The sequence below is a fragment of the Rousettus aegyptiacus genome, unplaced genomic scaffold (genome assembly GCF_014176215.1).
Source record: "Rousettus aegyptiacus isolate mRouAeg1 unplaced genomic scaffold, mRouAeg1.p scaffold_m13_p_8, whole genome shotgun sequence".
Lineage (NCBI taxonomy): Eukaryota > Metazoa > Chordata > Mammalia > Chiroptera > Pteropodidae > Rousettus > Rousettus aegyptiacus.
Genome location: NW_023416311.1, coordinates 92875680 through 92894321, shown reverse-complemented (window position 1 = coordinate 92894321; position 18642 = coordinate 92875680). Strand labels below are relative to the sequence as shown.

The window sequence follows — 18642 nt, the reverse complement described above, 5'->3', positions numbered from 1 at the left end:
AGCAGATTAAGTAATAACTTGCTTAGAACCATGTGGTTAGTAAGCACTAGGCAGCAGAGCTGTGACTCTGCTAGAGGTGTGTGATTCACCACCTCTGTTCTGTCTGAACAACCACCACATTGCTGTCCTAGTGCTGGGCTTGGAGGGTGACATGAGTTTACGACCTAGTTTTATTACTTCAAGTTTATTTAGAAATCATATTCTTACCCTCAGTTGGGAGGGCGGGCTTTGTCCTTCAGTTTTACCTAGTTGGAGATACACAAAGGTCAACTCTGACTCCATGGTCCCCTCTGGTCCCACAGGTCACAGCAAATGAAGATCCCAGCACAGCAGCCAACAGAGGAGTCGTGTCCCACTAACGGGTCTGAGGGGAGCGAAGATGGCACTAAAGCCAAGGAGAAGGCCACAGACTGCATGTCTCTTCCCTGGGAGAAATTAGCCCAGTCGCAGGAGAAAACAGCTCGGCTGATTAAGGAGAAAATGGTAAAAATAAAAAACTCACTTGGTTCTAGTTTCCATTTAAAAATACGTCCGTGATTAGAGAAGTTCTGTCTTAACTGAAGCTTGAAGCACATGAAGTAGAAGGTGCTGTATTTCTTTATAAGTAGGAGAAAATAGGATAGAGCAGAGTTGGGGAGCCAGCCCACCTTTGGGTTCCACATATGGGCCACTGTACATGTCTCCCTGGAGTATATGTGCTCCAAGCTTTAAACTAAAGATTAATGTTTTCTTCTTCATGTTGCTGTTTGATTACCTTTAATTAAAAGCATTTTTTTTTTAATTTATCCTAGAAGGCTTCAGGATATTTCTTGGGTAACAAGGAGGCCAGGATAGTGAGGTAGGAGGTTGAGAACAAAGGTAGGCAGGCATTCTAGGCTCAGGCCTCACCAGAGTCTGTGTAGGTTGCCTTGCATTACAGTGGAATCATAAGTGAACCAAAGCACCAGAAATGGAAGGGAGCAGCAGGGGCCAGTGAGTCCCCACATGTACTTCTAAGAGTGAGGCAAGGACTTGAGCTTGGACCTCGGGGCAAGTGTTTAGCAGGAGTGTTAAAAATCTAGGAGCCTGAGATAGCATGCCAATGGCCCTCATTAATAGAACACTGGTGCTGGCCTGCTCCCACAGCATGATTTATCAACAGAGGACTCCTTGGCCATTCCAGGATGACAAAAAGTGATCTTGAAGTACATGCATGAAAAAATGCTCTGCAGATGGCTTAGAAAAGGCTGAGAGGCACTTCAGAAGCAGCTAATAGAAGCCAATACCTCCCTAGATGGATATATCTGTAAATTCACCTCTGTATGTTACCCAGAGAAATTGGAAAGGACATTCATCCTGGTCTAGACCCATCAGTATTTCATAAATCCAGGCTAGAAGGATCATTTATAGAAAGACAATTTTGTTTCATACTGTTTGCTGTGGAGGCTCATGGCTCCTTGGCCAGTTTGGGTAATGACAGACTTCGATGCAGGAAGAAATCCGACCCAGCCCAGGACTTGTGGCCCTGAGGGGCAGGAGGAGTGCCTGCCAGCAGCAGCAATGCTGCATCTACCTCTAGAGCTCACATTGATTGTCTCAGTGTCTCCAGGGCAGGAAGTTCGGGGATGGATGACTGCAGAATGTCCAGAGCCAGGACAAAACTCAAAGCTTTGAACTCCCATTCCAGTCATATTTCATGGTGGTGTGCTTCTTCCTCAAAATAGAACTTAGTATTTAGTGTAATCAGCCCGTGGAGAACTCTCAAAAGTTCTCATCGAATGGATGTTTTTAAAGCAAGAGGAGAAATGCCCCTCTAATGTTGCTTGCATCTGTGTTTTTGAGCTGGGAGCAGGCGAAGCATCAGATTAGGGAGAAAACAGTCCTTGGGGTTCTGTTCCTGTGAATTACCCTGTAAATAGGTTAAATTTAGGTAACACTTAACAACTTTGGATTACTACGATGCAGACTCATTTTCCTCCTGACTCCATGAGGTTTCCAAATAGAAAAAGAAGCTGGGACCCAGGGTGATCTTGCTCAGAGCAGCAGTCAGGAAACATTCCAGCCAGGGCTGAAACTCCAGGCTCTGAGTCTTTGAAGTGCTTTTTTTCACCTTCTCAGGAAATAAATGCCTGACTTTATTAGTGCAACTAATGAATAACTGTAAAGTCACAGAAACCTGTGACTTAAAGATAACAATTCTGTGATTTCGTAGTAGAGAGTGCTGCCTATCCGTCCTACAGGGGCAGGGGGCTCTTTCTCTACCACATCCTTATCCTTGCTAATAGAGAGATGATTTATTTGGCAAATATTAAACGAGTATCTCTTCTTCACATTGGACATACAGTAGTGAACACGAGGAATAAACTTATGTTCTCGAGGAACTTTTATTTGGGGAGACAGATCATAGACAAACAAAAAATAGTTAATATAATATCCGAGGGTAAGTACCATGAAGAAAAACAATCAGATAGGTAATGGGATAGGAAGTGATGGGGCAAGAGTCTGTTTTAGATGCGGTGGCCGAGAACAGTCTCTCTGAGGTGAACAAAATGAAAATGAAACGTGAGAGTAAATGACAGATGAGTCCCAAGCCAGGGGAATAAGAGGTTCAAAGCCCTCCTAAGAAATTAGTTTGGAAAATCAAATATATTTGAAAATCCATAAGATTATAATCATCATCATCATCATCAAACTATTTGGTCACCATTGGAGGATGCTGGTGAACAAACTCATTATTTTGAAAGCTAGTAAATAAAGTGAAAGACTAAGTCATGTATCTTCTCCTTCTGATGTGAACTACACTTTTGGGTTACCAAAGAGGAGAGAGATGAGGGGAGATGTCTCTTTATAGAATTATTCCAGCTAACATATGAAGAAAGAATATGAGTATTTTATAAACTTTTATGAATTAATCCATGTAGTTGTGCCATTAAGCAGAAAAAATAACTAGATATTCGATGTCTTTTGATGGAAGAACATACGAGAACCTATGAAGTAGTTATGCCTAAAAAAAAAAAAAAAAAAAAAGCTAAAGCTAACCAAACTTCTAACGACCAATAAAGGCAGAATGGAGAATGGAGGGACGCAATGAATGACATCATAGGATGCAGTCAACAAAATTTACATCTTTGAGAAACCCTATAGACGAAATGGCCCAGTTTCTTTGACAAGTAATTGTCAATAAAAATAATTAGAAATGGATGTGAAACTTATAGAGGAGAGTCTCAGGAGACTGACCTCAATGCATGAACAGTCAAACAGTAAAACAAATGTTAGCTTTATACAGTAATTAGATCTTTGAGACTAGGTATTTGATATTAAGGAATTATTGTTTGCATTTTGGTGAGATAATGATTTTGTGGTTATATTTCTAAGCATATTTTTTGGAGACAACTTATGAAATATAAAATGATTTAGTATCTTTGATCTGCTTCAAAATAAAGAGGGAGAGGGTGGGTGGATGAGAAGCATAGATATGAAACAAAATTGACCGTGAGGAAATATCTGATGAAGCTCAGTGAGTCCTCCTCTGTGCTATTTTTTTGTACATTATACAATAACAGGTTAAAAGAAGTCACTCTGGCTACGATGTAGAAAGTAGACTGTGGGAGGCAAGAGTGGAAGCAGTTAGGACTGGCCGTTGTGGTCAGCCAGGTAAAAGATGAAGGTGTCTTAAACTGCGTACTCATGACAGGAATGAGGACAAGAGCTTAGTTTTCAGGACTTAGGAATTAGTTGAAGCCAACAGGACTTGCTGGATTGATGAGGGATGGGAATGAAAGAGAAGAGAAAAAAGATGACAGATGAATTCAGTCCTCCATTTCAGTGATAAGAGCATGGGCTGGAGTTTTTTCTCTTTTCTAGAAAGTATAATGATTTATTTGCTCTCTGCAGAATACCCAGGCAAACAAGGAGCTGATTCGCTGTGTCATCCTTTCTCAGATTACTTTCGGGAAAGAACACTGGAAATGTGCACAGGCTTTGGCCAGCCTTGCTTATGGCTACCTGACACTCAGAGGTACTTGGTTTCCCCGACTGGGTCCGGGTGGGCTGAACTGAGCCCGCACATAACCACAGTGGGGGTGGGGATGACTGCGGGAGGGCCCTTCCTATCCCCAACTCCTACCTCATCAAGAGGAGAGCCAGTCCAAGGATGAGGCAGGCAGTGTGGCAGGGATCTTAGAAATGACGGTCATAACAATGATGATAGTTAATTTATTGACTTGGCATGTGATAAGCTAGTCTCATTTAGCTGTGTTAGATACTGTTATTATCTGTAGTTTATAGAATGGGACACCGAGACACAATGGGCAATAGACAGTATCAGAGGTTCATGCCACAGGTCAATAGGGGAAGGATAGGCAGGTACATGCATTCAGCAACAGGGAGTCAGACCAGTAATGGGACTTGAATTCCAAGGACAGAATGTGGTTCCTAGAAAGTTTGGCTGAGGAAAGGCAAAGCCCTCATTCTAGAGAAATGATGCTTCTGGGACAGAACAATAAGATAGGGAGGCATTTTCTAAAACTGAAACCCAAACCTAAGTTCCATGAGGTCAGGAGCTTTGTAGTAGGGGCTCAATAACGATTAGTTGACAGGCTAATTGAGGCATTTCTGGAACCAAGGACACGGTCCACTCAACACTCTCTGCCCTTCAGCCAGCCATGTCCCCTGCATGGACTGCATACACTTCCACGGTGGAACTCATTGTGCTGTATTCACATGAGCTCTGTGAAATGCCTCTGCCTCTGGAAGAGAAGCTCCCGGAAGGCAGTGCTAGCTCTCATTTGACCTTGCACATCCCTGGTACACAGCGTGAATCGGCAAATGTTACTGCTTGATAAAACTGAGCCAGTGGCCTAGGGCTTTTTCAAGCACCCCTTGGACCTGAGAGCTTGGATGGGGTCTAACTTACAGTATGAGTTAAGTGATTTAAGGGCTTAAGAGATTTAAGGGTTACAGGGGAAGTGAACCAATATACCTGGGCCATAGATATCAGAAATCAGAACTTTTGAAAAAGTTAAAATCAGATTCACTTTTCAATTCTTAACCTCAGAACATGTGTTCCTTCTTAGGGCTCCTTGGGTCCTTCTGAGCTCACATTGTTAATGTATCTTTAGATTCATTGGCTGTTCAATATGGCAAGACCAAGAGTGGTTGACCCTGGGGACAGTGATGCTGCGAGTCACAGAGAGGTCACGGTGAGGCCCTTTCAGGCCTTAAGAACATGTCTTTGTGTTCTGAGAGAAGGCTCACATGGCTAAGAAGAGTAGAGAATCCTCACTTATTGACAGAGCAGGCAGCTACCTGTCCGTGAGGTTTAAGGGACACCAGGAAGGCCTTTAGCAAAGCAAAATCTTCCCCTAATGGAGCTACATTGTTCCTCATTTGAAATCTCTCTATTTTAGTCAGGCTGATTTCATAAGCTTGCTGTCTTCATGATAAGAGTCAAATTTACCAATGTGGCATTTCAATACTTAGAGAGTTCCTGTTATAAGTCTGGTGACACTGTGCTAGGCACTGAGGATGCATTCATGATTACTAGTGGTCCCTGCCCTCTGAGGCTATGCAGGAATCTCGTGATGGCACCACAATAGAGGCAGGGACAAAGTTCTGGAAGACAAATGAGGCAGATTAGTGGTTCTGCCATCGGGGGAGGAAGTCAGGTGAGGCTGCAGAGAGAAGGTGGCATTTGTCCTGTCTTTGAAGGTTGAGTATAAGTTTACCCAGATTTTGAGGGAAGCGGTACAGAGTACAAAATCGGCCCTCTGTGTGTTGATCTGAGGAGTGAGAGGTGAGAGGAGGATATCCTGTATGAAACTCCTCGCATAGAACATTGTAGGTGTGCTCTGGACCCGAGAGGGTAGGGCAGAACAGAAGACGCCTTGAGACAGACAGGTCATGCCTGGTAATGGAACTGGAAAGCTAACTTGGACCCAGGTATCGAGGAGTTTGGGGAATTATTAAAAGGTTTTAAGTGAGGTGGTGACATAACCACGCTTATGTTGTAAAATTAAAAAACAAAAACAAAAACAAAACTAGAGGATGATTCAAACTGGTAGGCAAAGTAGAGGTGAAGGCCGGTTAGGCCATCATCCCAGCCAGATGAAAATCAATGAGGTCATGGCAGTTGGAATGCAGGAAAAATAATATGTGGAATTGGTGACATTTGTGGAAGAGACGAAGTTGAATAGGGAGTGACCTGGACCCTTAGCTGAAATAGAGAACCCAAGAGGAAGAACAAGTCGATGGATGGAGGGGAAAGAAGCTGCTGAGTTTGGTTGCGGGCAGGCAGGGTCACAGCCAGTGCGAAGCGCTCCTGGAACATCTGTGGTGAGGTGTTCTGTAGACAAGTGAGAAGTGGACCTAGAGCTCAGGAAAGACGTCGGTTTGGGAGGGGTTAGTTTATAGGAAGTTGAGGCCATAGGAATGAATGAGCCTGATCAGAAAACAAATATGTAAAAAGAGAGAAAAGAGGGCAGAGGGAAGACTAGAGAATAGGAGTGTTGGGAATGGTCGGCAGAAGTAGAGTCAGCAAAGGGAATAGAAGAATCAGGAGGGGCCAGGTCAGAGGGAAGGGAGGAGAAGGGGTTTCAGAAAGTAGTGCAGGGCAGTTTCAGCAGTTTCAGATGGCAGAGGGAGGTCAAATGAGATGAAGGCCAAAGACAGACCCATGGAGTCGGCAATCAGCAAGTCACTGGCACGTGGTTAGGCACCAGCAGGTCTACGCCCTGGGTCTTCGGAGAGCCTAGATTCAGGAAGACTGTGAGACTTTTGTTGAAATTCAGCCTTGAGGCAGTGGCACCTTGAACTGGAGAGGAAGGTACTGAAAGCATTTGAGGGGAACGTTTGTGTGTGCCTGGTGCAGGCTGGAGGCTGCCTCCCTTTGTTGGGGAGGTGGCAGAGGGAGGTTGGCCCTCGTCTTCTGAAGTCAGCCTTTTCCGCGCATGGTCACAAACTGGCTTTGAGTTTGCCACTTAGATTCCAAGCTGAGTTGAGATAGGTAAACAGGTCATGTCCCAAAACATGGTGGGAACATCATCTTTTTTTCTTAATTTCACAGTTCTTCCTGCCACAGGAACAGAGAACCATATTTGGGCAGTAGGTTGGAGGGGAAAAAAAGTTTTCCTGTAAAGGAAGGTTTTTTGTGTGTATTTGTCTTTTCTGGATGGGAAGAACAACTTCCTGATTAGATGAAGTGCTCATGTAACAATATAACAGTGCCCAGCCTTGAACCCCAACTTTCTCAAGCCAAGCCTAGAGTGTTTTAGAATAGATTATGGTCTGAGAGAATAGCCCGGTGCCTCTTATTTCAGTTACAGTCCTTACCTAGTCTCTTCACTTTAACTTTTTTTTTTTAAATTCTGTGGTCCATGGACTAAAACAACTAAAGCTTTGAAAAATTGCAAACCTTCAAGAGGGATGAAGTGCTTGCTGGGCTCCACTTAGTTTTGTTGTCATTAATCCTGCAAGTGCTTTGGAATGGACAGAATTTATGAGCTGGCCTTCCACGCGGGCAGGATGTGTGCGTCTCTGTGTGTTCATGCCTCGCTGCACATGGGCATGTTTTACAGCCATCAAACCTGCTTGCTTCATTTTCCCAAGAGACTTTTCCAGCACTGGGGGATGGGGGTCAAGCCAAAAGGCTGATTTTTCTCAATAAACAGTTTTCCAGTGAGTATCTAGAGAGAGACTTATGTATGTGAAATTCCATGAAGAGCACTTTGGGAAATACAGTATACGGTACAGAAGACACAGTCTGTGTCTTCAAAGAACTTACAAGCTCCTGTGGAAGGTGACCTGCATACAGACAACTATGATGGAAGGTACCATAAGGCAGACAAGTGCCATGTAATTGATTTAAATATAGGGCTTTGAGGAAGCTGAGTGAAATCATTTCTGGCTAAGGTGGTAAGTAATGGATTCGGGGGGAGGTGCTATTCAAGAAGGCCCTAACAAAATGAGTCAGGTCTGGGTGGGCAGAAGAGGTGGGTATTTCTGATGAACAAGGCCTGGGAAAAGACATGTGTTTAGAAAGCAGCCTTCAGTCCTGTCCTGCTGAGGTTGGGACCGGTAAGGTGAACCTGGGAAGGAGGATGCATTGGACAGAACACAGCGGGTTGTAAACACAGGCTAAAGAATTTGGAATTTATTTGATAGGCAAAGAGGACTGTTGGAGATTTTCTAGGAGGAGAATGAATAAATCAAAGTGTGTTTTGGAAAGGTCAAGCTCGCAATGATAGCTAGAAGGGACACTATCTCAGTCATTTATGTATAAAACTAGGCTAGTGCCGGAGAAAGAGTGGGAGGGTAGGGATTTAAGAGTCTATTATGGGCAGATACATTTATCTCTTAAACCAGAAATCCCGCTTCTGGGACTCGTTCCTAAATACACACTAATAACATAACATATGGATAAGATTATTCTTTGCAGCATTGTTTCTGACAGTAAAAGATTAGAAACAACCAAGTGTACCCACCACCAGAGGACTAATACACACAGTGGGGATGTATGGAGCTTTAAAAAGAGCACAGGGAAGCTCCATACACCACTAGGGAAAGATCTGCTGGATACCTCAAAAGAAAATGCACGGTGCAGGATGATAATCCTCTTTTTGTGTAAGAAAGAGGGGGAGAAAAAAATGAGCATGAGTGCTTATATTCATAGAAAAGAACAACAAAGGTTGCATAAGAAAGAAACATAAAAGCTGGTACTGGTGGTGAAAGGATTGGAAGTGAGACCTCTTACCATTTACCTTTTCGTCTAATTCTAACTTTTGAACCATGGGAATGTATTACCTATTTAAAAATGATCATTAAAAAAAAAAAAAGACTGTGAAGGAGAAATTGGCAGAATATGGCGTTTGATTTGGGGTTGAGGAAAAGTGAGGCGCAAAGATGACTGTGAGGTTCCAGGCCCCTGAAAGTGCCATTTTCAGAGAAAAGTGGGTCAGGAAAAGGAGTGGACCGAGGAGAGGAATGGTGGGTCAGTTCTCGCTGTATCGATTTTGAATTGCAATAGAGAAATCCACTAGTACATGTCTCCTTGGTGCTGGAAGTTTGGGACCAGAACTTGGGAAGAAAAAAAGAGAATCATAAACAAGGAGGAATATTGGAGACCACAGCTTGGGAGGGGAGATGGGAAATTACACGCATGGAGGCAATGCTGAAGTTGTCAAACGCCTGAGAGGGAAAGAGAAGAAAAGAAACCGAAAGACAGACCCTTGGAGAATGGACGCATTAGTGGAAGGGAGCAAAGGGCCCTGTAAAGAGTTAGCAAAGAGTCAATTAGAGAAGGTTTATGAAAGAAGACTGGGTTGGTGTAGTTCCTTGGGAGCCAAGAGGAGAAAACACGCTGCTAAGGCTGTCAGATGCGGCGGCAAGATGGGCACTGAGAAACCGTGACCAGATTTATGTAGTAGGTCTTTGGGGGCCCTTACGAGAGCAGTTTCTGCTGAATGGTAAAGCAGAAGCCAGTTTCCAGGGGCGGGGGGAAGGAGACTGGACTACGTGAGCCACATGCCACATAGCGGAAGGATGAGGGAAAATAGTAGGGTAGCTAAAGAAAGCAGAAAAGCCACATGAAGATAATTTTATAAGAGGAGACCCAGAAGAATTTTAAGCAGTGAGGAAGGAGCCAGTTAGAGATTTGGAAGGTTTTGAAAGTGGAGCAATTGCTGGAATGGGGTTCAGAAGTCAGTAACGGGAGAGAACGTGGGGGCGTTTGCAAAACAGTGTAAAAGGCTATTGTTTGGTGACCTAAGGTAAGGGACAGTAAAAGTAGAACTCTGTTGCCAGCTGACCTGGCGATAATCCTAATGATCCCAGTGCTTTTCCAGCTAAGAAAAGGGCAGGTACAGACAAGGTGGTTTGTCACCTAGTGGTGAACTGTTTTCAAGTGTTCAGGAAGGAGAATACAGCAAGGTGGACAAGCAGTTTCCTGAGATTTTGCTTATTATTAGTGAAGCAATAAATTAGTCAGCCTGTTATTGCTGGGAACCTTCCAGGTATTCAGGGCTCCGTTACAAGTGTTGCAAAATATAGAAAAGGTAGCATAAGCCAGGAAACCTGACTTCTCTGTCTAGTTGGTAAAAAAAAAAAAAAAAAAAAAACAAAAAAACAAAAAACAAAAAAAAACATAGGGTATAGAAACAACAGGAAATGATAAAAACCAGGCTATCTGACCTGCAGGAAGCTTAATACATATCTGAAGTGAGTTTGCACTTGAGAATGCAGCCTTTTATAGAGCTTTTATAAGCAACTCTATGAAAAATGTCCACAGTAAAGACGAACAATAAATCGCTTCAGAGAAATGGACCCTGGTGGCCGTGGTGGTGGTGGTGGTGGTGGCGGTGGTAATGGTAATAATAATAACAGCTAATATTTATCCAAACTCATTTCATTTCTTTGTACTAGGCACTATTTAATCCTTTTACTTGAATTAATCCTTGCAACAACCCAACAAGGTAGATGGTATTTTCATTACCATTTTATAGGTGAATAAACTGAGGCGTGGATAAAGTAACTTGTTCAAAGGAACAGGATAGTAATAAGTGGCTAAGCCAGGATCTGTACCTGGGAATTCTGACTCTAGACCCTGCCGTCTTAATCGCTGCCACGCGAACTTCTTAAATATGGATGATGATCAAAGGTGACAGCAGCAACCTGCAACAATTGGGTAGCTTTGAGCAGATTGTCTGGCCTGGATCAGTAACAGACATCAGTGGTGCAATCACATCCCAAACTGAAGCAAAGTGTGGTATGTTTGGTGGGCAGTCTCTGGACCCTTTTTCTCATCCATCGACATGTCTTTGTAATTTCTGAAGCTCAGGCACCAGAAGCAGGTCTTGTTGTCACCCCGATTTTTGCCTTGGTAATTGCTACACTGTTGATGCGGGGAGAAGGGTGGCGTCTTTGGTGTCGGAGGGCAAGTAAAGGAAAATGACTTGGTTTGGAGCAGACAGTGGAATTGGGGAGGTGGGGCTTGGAGTTAGGGAACAAGAACATCCTCCAGAGAGATAAAATAAGTCTCATACGCATACACAGATGCAGAGTGTTGTTTTTACATAAAAGAGGATATTAATGAAAAGGAAATTAATGAAAAGCAAATTCATTTCGAAGTATTACTAATACTGATTCATACTACTTTTATCATCATAAATTTTCTCATACAGGAAATGCTATAAAAATGTTATCACAAAGTGAGTTTTTTTTTCGTAAGCATATAAAGTGCTCTTTCATACTTGAAAAAGTTGGAAAAAATGTGGTCTCCAAACTCTTGAGAATTAGCTTGCTTATCACTAAAAAAAAAATTTTTGAGCAAACTCTCTGTATTTATTATAAATTATGTACAATGGTACTAATATATTGTGTAATATAAATATTCATAAAAATGGGAAACAAAAATGGTAAGATAAAAAAAGTAGCCGAGAATTTTTTATTCTTTTTCCCCTTTGCCCTGTAGTGTCTTGCTCCTCACTTTGGGGACCAGGGTGGGTTCTGGGAAGGGAAAGGAAGGGATTTTCCCTTTAGGGCTGGCTTAAAAGTTTAATGAGCTGTTTTAAATCAAGATCCTAGTTCGGCTTGCTTATGCCCCACTGGTCACCAGCTCTACTTTTTTATCAGAAGGACCATAGTGTGGGCCATGGGCAGGTGCAGACAAGGAACCATATAATTAATTAGCTGCTGAGCTTAGAGGAAAAGTATTCCTCCTGGGGATTTCACACCCAGCGCGGGGCACATGGGGGCAGGAAAGGGGCGGGCAGGCAACGCCCCAGAGTAGCCTTCTCACTTGTTTTCCATTCATGAGCCCAGAAGCCGTGTTGTGCCAGTTGGGATGGTTTTCAATAGCTTGTCCAGTTTCACTTTTCTCCTTCCCACAGACCCAGGGAGGCATCTAGATTTGGTCCCTGTGTTCCTCATTGATGTACTCCCAGGGGCCCAGCTGATTGTGGAAAACAACCTGTTTGACACAAAGCCTCAGTTTCCTGCTTTATCGTCTTGGTCTGCTGTCCCTGGCAGTTTTCTGTTGTCGCCACCTTCTTCAAGACTTAAAAAGACTCCCTTTTACCCAACGGATCACATCTAACCTCCTCATCTTGACCTCCGAGACTCCATTTTCCCTATCCAAGTTATACCCTGTATGTCTTTAAATTTAACCCTCCCCCTCAGTCAGACTGGTCACTTGGCTGGCTTCTCTGGCACTCCCGCGTTCCCTCAACCCCACGACCCCACGCGCGCGCACGTTTATTCTGTCTCTATGACCTCGGGCTCTGTACTCCAAGTGGTAAGCCGTCCTCATTCTTCTCCGTCAGTCAAAACCTTACTCTTCAAAAACGAGGTGACTCCCACTTCCCGTATAAAGATTTTACTGACTCAGTGTTTGTCCACCTGTGGTCCTCAGAATGCCTCCAACAGTATCTCCTAGGATGGTTGTTAAAAGTGTGAACGCTTAGAACTTGCGAACCATAACTACTAAAAGTGAGGCCCAAGAATCTGCATTTTAACAGCGCGCTTGTGATGCACAGTGCAATTTGAGGACCACTGTTCCCTGGTAACTTAAGACACAGCCCTCTTTTTTGCCACAGAGTCTTTTTCTCTCTAGTCAAGACCTATAGACTAGGCATCTCCTGAATGTTCGACAGAGACTTCTTGGCTTCTGGGTCACTTTTAGGGTTCTTCCAGAGAAACTTTGTTCTCATGGTTGCAATTCATCAAGGAGGTCCCTGCACATCTGGAACATAAGAGGCCTGCAGGCGTCAAATTCGAGTCCTTTCAAATCACCCCTCCTGCCATTGAGTACACCCATATGCTGTGAAACCAGGCTCCAGGGGCCAAAGGGAGAGCAGACTGCGGGCTAGAGGTGCGAGGTGAGAATTCGGGGCACAACGGGCCTCCTTGGCAAGGGTGAATATGCTTAGCAGTCCATAGGTGCTGCAGAGAGGAGAGCTAGAAATGAGCCTCTGCCGTGACTGTCTTCAGTGGGATGGAGAACTCGGGACAATATGTTCTCCGCTGGCCTTTCTCTTTTCTCCAGGGCCTCCTGTTTCCCATCAGGGATCACTAGACATGAGCTAGGCTGGAGGATGAGGGAATAGTTCTGTAAACTGAACATTTGCAAGTCTGCTTTGTTAGCTGGACAAACAGCAATTCAAGTAAATGCTCAGAACCCCAACCTTTAGCTAGAAAAGGGGATCAAAAAAGGGACATAGGCCACAAGTTCTGTCGGGCTGGGGTTTGGCATTCCCTTTGTCTTCTTACCGAGAGGCCTCACTGCATTTGGAAATTAGATTTTCTATGTGTGTGTGTGTGCATGTGTGTGTGACCACTTAGTATCACCAGCTTCATTTTGGATTGAAAATATCCCCAGATGGAAGTAATTGTATCCATAAGCATTTGTATTTATAGAATGCCTTTCGCAGAAAGCTCAAAACATAGCATTCTGTGGCATAACCTAGTTTGTTCCTGGACTATCTCCATGTGTTTTGTAAAGGAGCAGCTTCTGTAGTTATTGTTGTTGTTTTATAGTTGGAGGATGGAGAAGCTTTGTGGGTTGAAAAGGTCAACTGGCATTGATGGCCAAATTGGGAATGGGATACTCAGCTTCTTCTATTCCTGTCTCTATCAGTGATTTCCAAACAGAAGTCCTCAGACTAATGCTGGGATGGTTGCATAAAAAGCACTCGTGGAGTTAATTTAAAATATAGATTTCTGGACTTCATTCCTCTGGAGATTCCAACTCAGTGGGTCTGGGGTGGGGCTCAGGAATCTATATTCTTTACAAGCATTCCAGATCGTTCTGATGCACCTCCAGTTTTGAGAACTAATATTACAGACCATATGACAACCACACTGCCCGCCTATCTTCTCCTAGGAATGTCTTTGACTGAAACATGCTTTTTAAATGGTTTTTGTCTTGCCACCCACCCTCGAATTTCTCCAGGCCTCCCAGCTCAGGCCAAGAAGCATGCCGAATCTGCCAAGAGCACACTGCTGACCTGGAAGAGAAAGACAGCCTCAGACAAGGAGAGAAAGGGAATCCTGGAAGCTCTGGTCATGCTCTACTATACTCTGGGGATGGCCTGGCTCCTGCAAAACCAATATCCTGTCCTTCCGAGCTGGGTCTGGTGACCAGGGCCAGGGGCCACACATGCTAGATGGCTCATCCCACTTAGGATGGGAGATGGAACCAGGGCCTTATAGCTCTGTTCCAACATCCAGCCCTCCACAAGCCTCCGGTCTCCATCTAGAAGGGTTTGAATATATGTCCTGTGTCTGTTCCTAGGAGCTCTGAATTGAGCCATGGCAGGGATCTGTACTGGGACACCATCCCCAGCCAGTTGAAAGTTTTTGGAGTCTGTCCTGCTCCTCATTGAGTATCCCACAAAATCGGTGTTAGTAAAGGATGTGAGCGATAGTGGTCGTGGCAAGGTAGGAAGAGGGAGAATGGGCGGTTATTTAAAGCATTGTTTGTCCAGCTGGTTTCCACATTGGAACCTCCTGGGGAGCTTCAAGAATTCGTGCTGATAGGGTCCCACCCCGGAGATTTTGATTTAGTGGGGCTGGGCTGCATCTGTTCATTGAGGTTTTTAAAAGCCTCGCAGGTGATTATAATATGTGGCCCAAAACCTCTGATTTAATAGACTCATGATCATTTTAGTTTTTCTGAAATGCTGTTAAGAATACTGCCCGTGAAGCTGGAGGCCAAACAAAATAGACAAAAAAATAAATTCTCCATATGCCCGGGGGGTGTGGTGGGGGGGAAGGGGTGGGAAGGAGGGGGAGGATTGTTATATATGCCTCTCCTCAAAATGCTTGGATTTTAGCAGCCTCTTGGCACCATCTCCACTTGATGACTGCTAAAGGTATCTCATGTTCATGAATAATCATGAGCCCTCTTTGAGCCTAGGTCCCCAGTCCCCCTCTCTACATATCCCCCTCTCTATTGGTCTGATGCTTAACTCACAAAATCTGATAATGTGGCCTTCCTCTGTTGTTGCCTTAGCAGGGGCTATTGAAAATGTGAGAAATAGAAGGATATTTGGGAATTAAGGGGATTTTTCCCCCTGTTTGCCTGTTGCCAAAATCCTGCTTTGCTTGGACTTTCTAAATTACCCAGAAAGTCCCTTTCAGCAGAATGAGTTCCTCTCTTTTACCATTCATAGGAACCACCTTGGGAAAAAAGAATTACTGTCAGGCAGTAGATACCTCTAAAGAAAATCTAGGGTAATTTATAGATTCCGTTCACATCTCCAAATCCTCACCACCTGCACCAGCCTTGGATTCAGGCAACCACAGGAAACCCAAAGCCCTGTTCCTTTTTTAAAAAAATTCTTCCTTTTTGACAACATGTACATGTGGGAAATAAAGAACACAGCAAAGTACCCATTTTCAAGTACTGCTCTGTTTTTCTAAGGGGACCTTTCATTTGCTTATCAACTGCTGTCCCCGGGCAGTGGGGGGAGTTTGTGTGCCTGGCATTTTCCTTGACTGGTTCACCGGCAGAAAAGCTTATCTCAACCTGCAGAAGGCAGAGAGGAACATGGAAGAGCTGAAAGAATTACACAAGGGAGGTGTTTGTGGATTACAGATCTCAGAGAAAGACCTAACAATTGCTTTGGGCAGGTGAGATCTAGGCTTAGAGAAGCTTAGGCTTTTATGAATGATGCCTGGAATTACATGATTATTCTGTACTCTCTATATAAGAGGAGAAAAATATTCAGAGCGGGGGGAAAAAAAACCAAATACACACACACATATACATATGTACATTCACAAACCCCCTTCAGAAAAACAACAAAAAAATACCCAGAGACTGAAATTATAATAAAAGAGGCTTATATTTACCAAATGCATGTACCATGGTCTAAGCTTTATGTGCACTACCCCATTAAATCTTCACAATTACCACTAGGGAAGTTGGTACAATTATTACCTCATTAGAGTACAAGAAAACTGAAGCTCAGGTTAAATGAACTGTTTAAGGTGACAGGCTTTACGTGTTGGATCCATGGTCTGAACCCACAGACCCTTAGCCCTTCTTTATACTGCCTTTCATGCTTTTTCCAAAATCAGACTTTTTTTTCCCTGACTACCTATTCTGTCATTGAGTATGACACCTTAAAAGATGAGGAAAGAACACTTAATGAAGACGATTTATTGGAAGCCTATGAAAGCTGCGCACATTATGTGCACTTTTAAGAAAAGTTCTGTTCCATATGGAAACAAAGTCCATGCAATTTGTTTAAGCCAGAACAAGACTTTACTGTATCACAGTTGAGTTAGGGATCCTCTGAGAAACAGAATATTCAGATATGAAAGTGGGCCCATCAGATTATCAGAAGGAAAAAAGAGTAATAAAAGGTTTACTATTCCCTAGATTTTTCAAATATCTTCACATTCTTGAAAGCAATCTGTTCCCCAAACCGTAAGCACTTGGCATTGTTGGGTAGATGACTGACTGGTAAGTAAATGAAATACATGAGTCACACTTGCCTCCTCTAAACAATCATGAATCTAGAAGTCAGATGGGAAATAACAGGGAGATGCTCAAATGCTCAGAGCTAAATCATACTGACTTAAGTCCACAGGGCTGTAAATCAGAGTCTGGTTAATGTCTCCTGCCGTCACATGGGTCAGTGGCTGAGTTTTGTGCCTAATCTAAAAGATAGCCTTGTTCCTTTTTCAGAGTAAATTTGAGTGTACATTTCATTCATTCATTCCACAGTATTGAGTGCGTATTTTGTGCATATTCTGAGTGTTGGAATGTTTACGAAGTAAAACCGTATCCTAGATAGTGTTCTAATGCTTTACATAGTTTATTTCATTTGGTCCTCATCACAAGCCACAAGGTGGATCTTTTTATTATTTTCATTTTACAGATAAGAAAATTAAGACACAAAGATTAAGTAACTCAAGGTGACAGAACTAATAGCTAGAAGAGCCAGCATTGGGTCGTCTGAATCCATAGCTCACCTATACCACATTGATATAGCTATGTTTGATACTGACCAAACATCTGGTGAGGGCAAATTCCTTGTCTCATTTAAAAGGTGGGGGAAATAAGACAAGATTGTTCAGGCCAGACAACTTGGATCATAGCTCCCAACAAGCTCTTAATGAGAGGCATTGTGCTTTTAATGAGGTATTTTGTGCTTATGTGGTCAAGGGAACTACTGGTCCAATTGATCCAAAAAAAAAAAAATTTTGTTAAGAATTATCAGATAACATGCTAGTGCTCTTTTGATTGATAAACCTTCCTGTCTAAAATAAATTTTTATTATTGCAGAACGCCTTCTATAAAATAATTTTATATACACATTTTTAACTCAGGAATACAAAGATGGGGCAAGGGGAGAGGGGGAAGTAATATTGATTGTGTATTATATGTTAGGTAACTTTACATATAACTTTTAATCACAATGACCTTGTCAATTTAGGTATTCTTAACCCCGTTTTATTTGGGAGGAAATATAGGCTCCTGGAATTTGACTAGTAAAGCTAATAACCATGAGAACCAGCTTTGAACTTCCTATGTTTTCATTGTGACTTGCTGTCTCTAGAAAAATGAATCTTAATGAAATACTATTTTATTCTCCTTCAAAAAATTATAGTCCCCATTTTGTTTTGAAAAATTTGAAAATCAGATACAAAGGAGAAAATAAAATTCAATCGTAATATCACTACCCATACATAACTGCTATGAATATATTATATATATGTATGTCAAGATCACATTTTAAGTACAGTTTTATAATTTTTTTGACTTAGCACATTTTGAATTTCTCCCCCTGTAAGTTAGTCTAAAAAGAAAACATGATTTTTGATATCTGAAGTATTTTACTGTATAATGTGCCATAATTTATTTAATTTCCCTCTTTTGGGGGGAATATTTACATTGTTTTCTTCATCCTCTCATTTTTAACTAAGGAAGAATAAACTAAACTAAAAAAAAAAAAAAAAAAAAGCAAACGCTTTCCTAGGCATGAAAGAAAGAGAACCAGAGGTAATAAAATTTTATTTTGATTTAGAAAGTTTATGGGTAAATTATCCCATCTTGTAAATTGCTGGAAGCCATTTTTTTCCGTTTGCTTTTTAATAAAATTAGACTGTAGCATGACATATTAATGGGTTTGATGAATGGTAGTCACTGGAATTTAGTGGGTAAAATGCAGGTTAATTGGAGTTTGTTTACAGCAGGCTAGATTTTGAGCCAACCACTGAGACCATTGGCTTATGGAAGCCAAATTGTTTAGTTCTTAGAACCAGTTCCTTTTGCGTCTGTAAAACACGTGGCCTCCCTGTGACTTTCCATCTTCGTCCCTTTTCTTGTAGAGCCTCCTTGGCCATCCAGAGGTTGAACCTAGCTCTGGTATACTTTGAAAAGGCAATCAACAGCATCATTGCTGCCAAGGGTGCTAGGACGTCGGATCTGGTCCCTCTATACACGGAAGTTGCTCAGATTGAGCAGCTGAGGAGAAACCACCACCAGGCCATCCAGTACTTGCAGCAGGTTGGTGGGTTGGCTGGCGCCCCAGCCAGGTGGCCTCGTTTGGCCTCAGGCCCAGTTCCCAGAGCCAGGGAAGCTTGGCTTCTCAGAAGAACAAGGGGCTGGGACTGATAGATATTTTAACCCCGACTTCCCTCCAGATCCACACTAGAGCC

General features: G+C 42.8%; 1 protein-coding gene across 6 annotated transcripts in view; it reads left to right on the top strand.

Annotated features, from left to right (window-relative positions):
* The window catches only part of TTC23L (tetratricopeptide repeat domain 23 like), a 52725-nt gene that overhangs the window by 2843 nt on the left and 31240 nt on the right, over positions 1-18642 (top strand). For 4 of the 6 annotated variants that reach the window (XM_036225840.1, XM_036225843.1, XM_036225839.1 and 1 more), the window contains exons 3-7: positions 303-483; positions 3874-3997; positions 13922-14078; positions 15478-15603; positions 18313-18490. In XM_036225840.1, the coding sequence (XP_036081733.1) occupies positions 303-483; positions 3874-3997; positions 13922-14078; positions 15478-15603; positions 18313-18490 (766 nt within the window). Of the gene's footprint in view, positions 1-302; positions 484-3873; positions 3998-5422; positions 7806-13921; positions 14079-15477; positions 15604-18312; positions 18491-18642 lie in introns of those variants that run through there. The other 2 variants (XM_036225842.1, XM_036225844.1) reach the window with 2 other exon arrangements.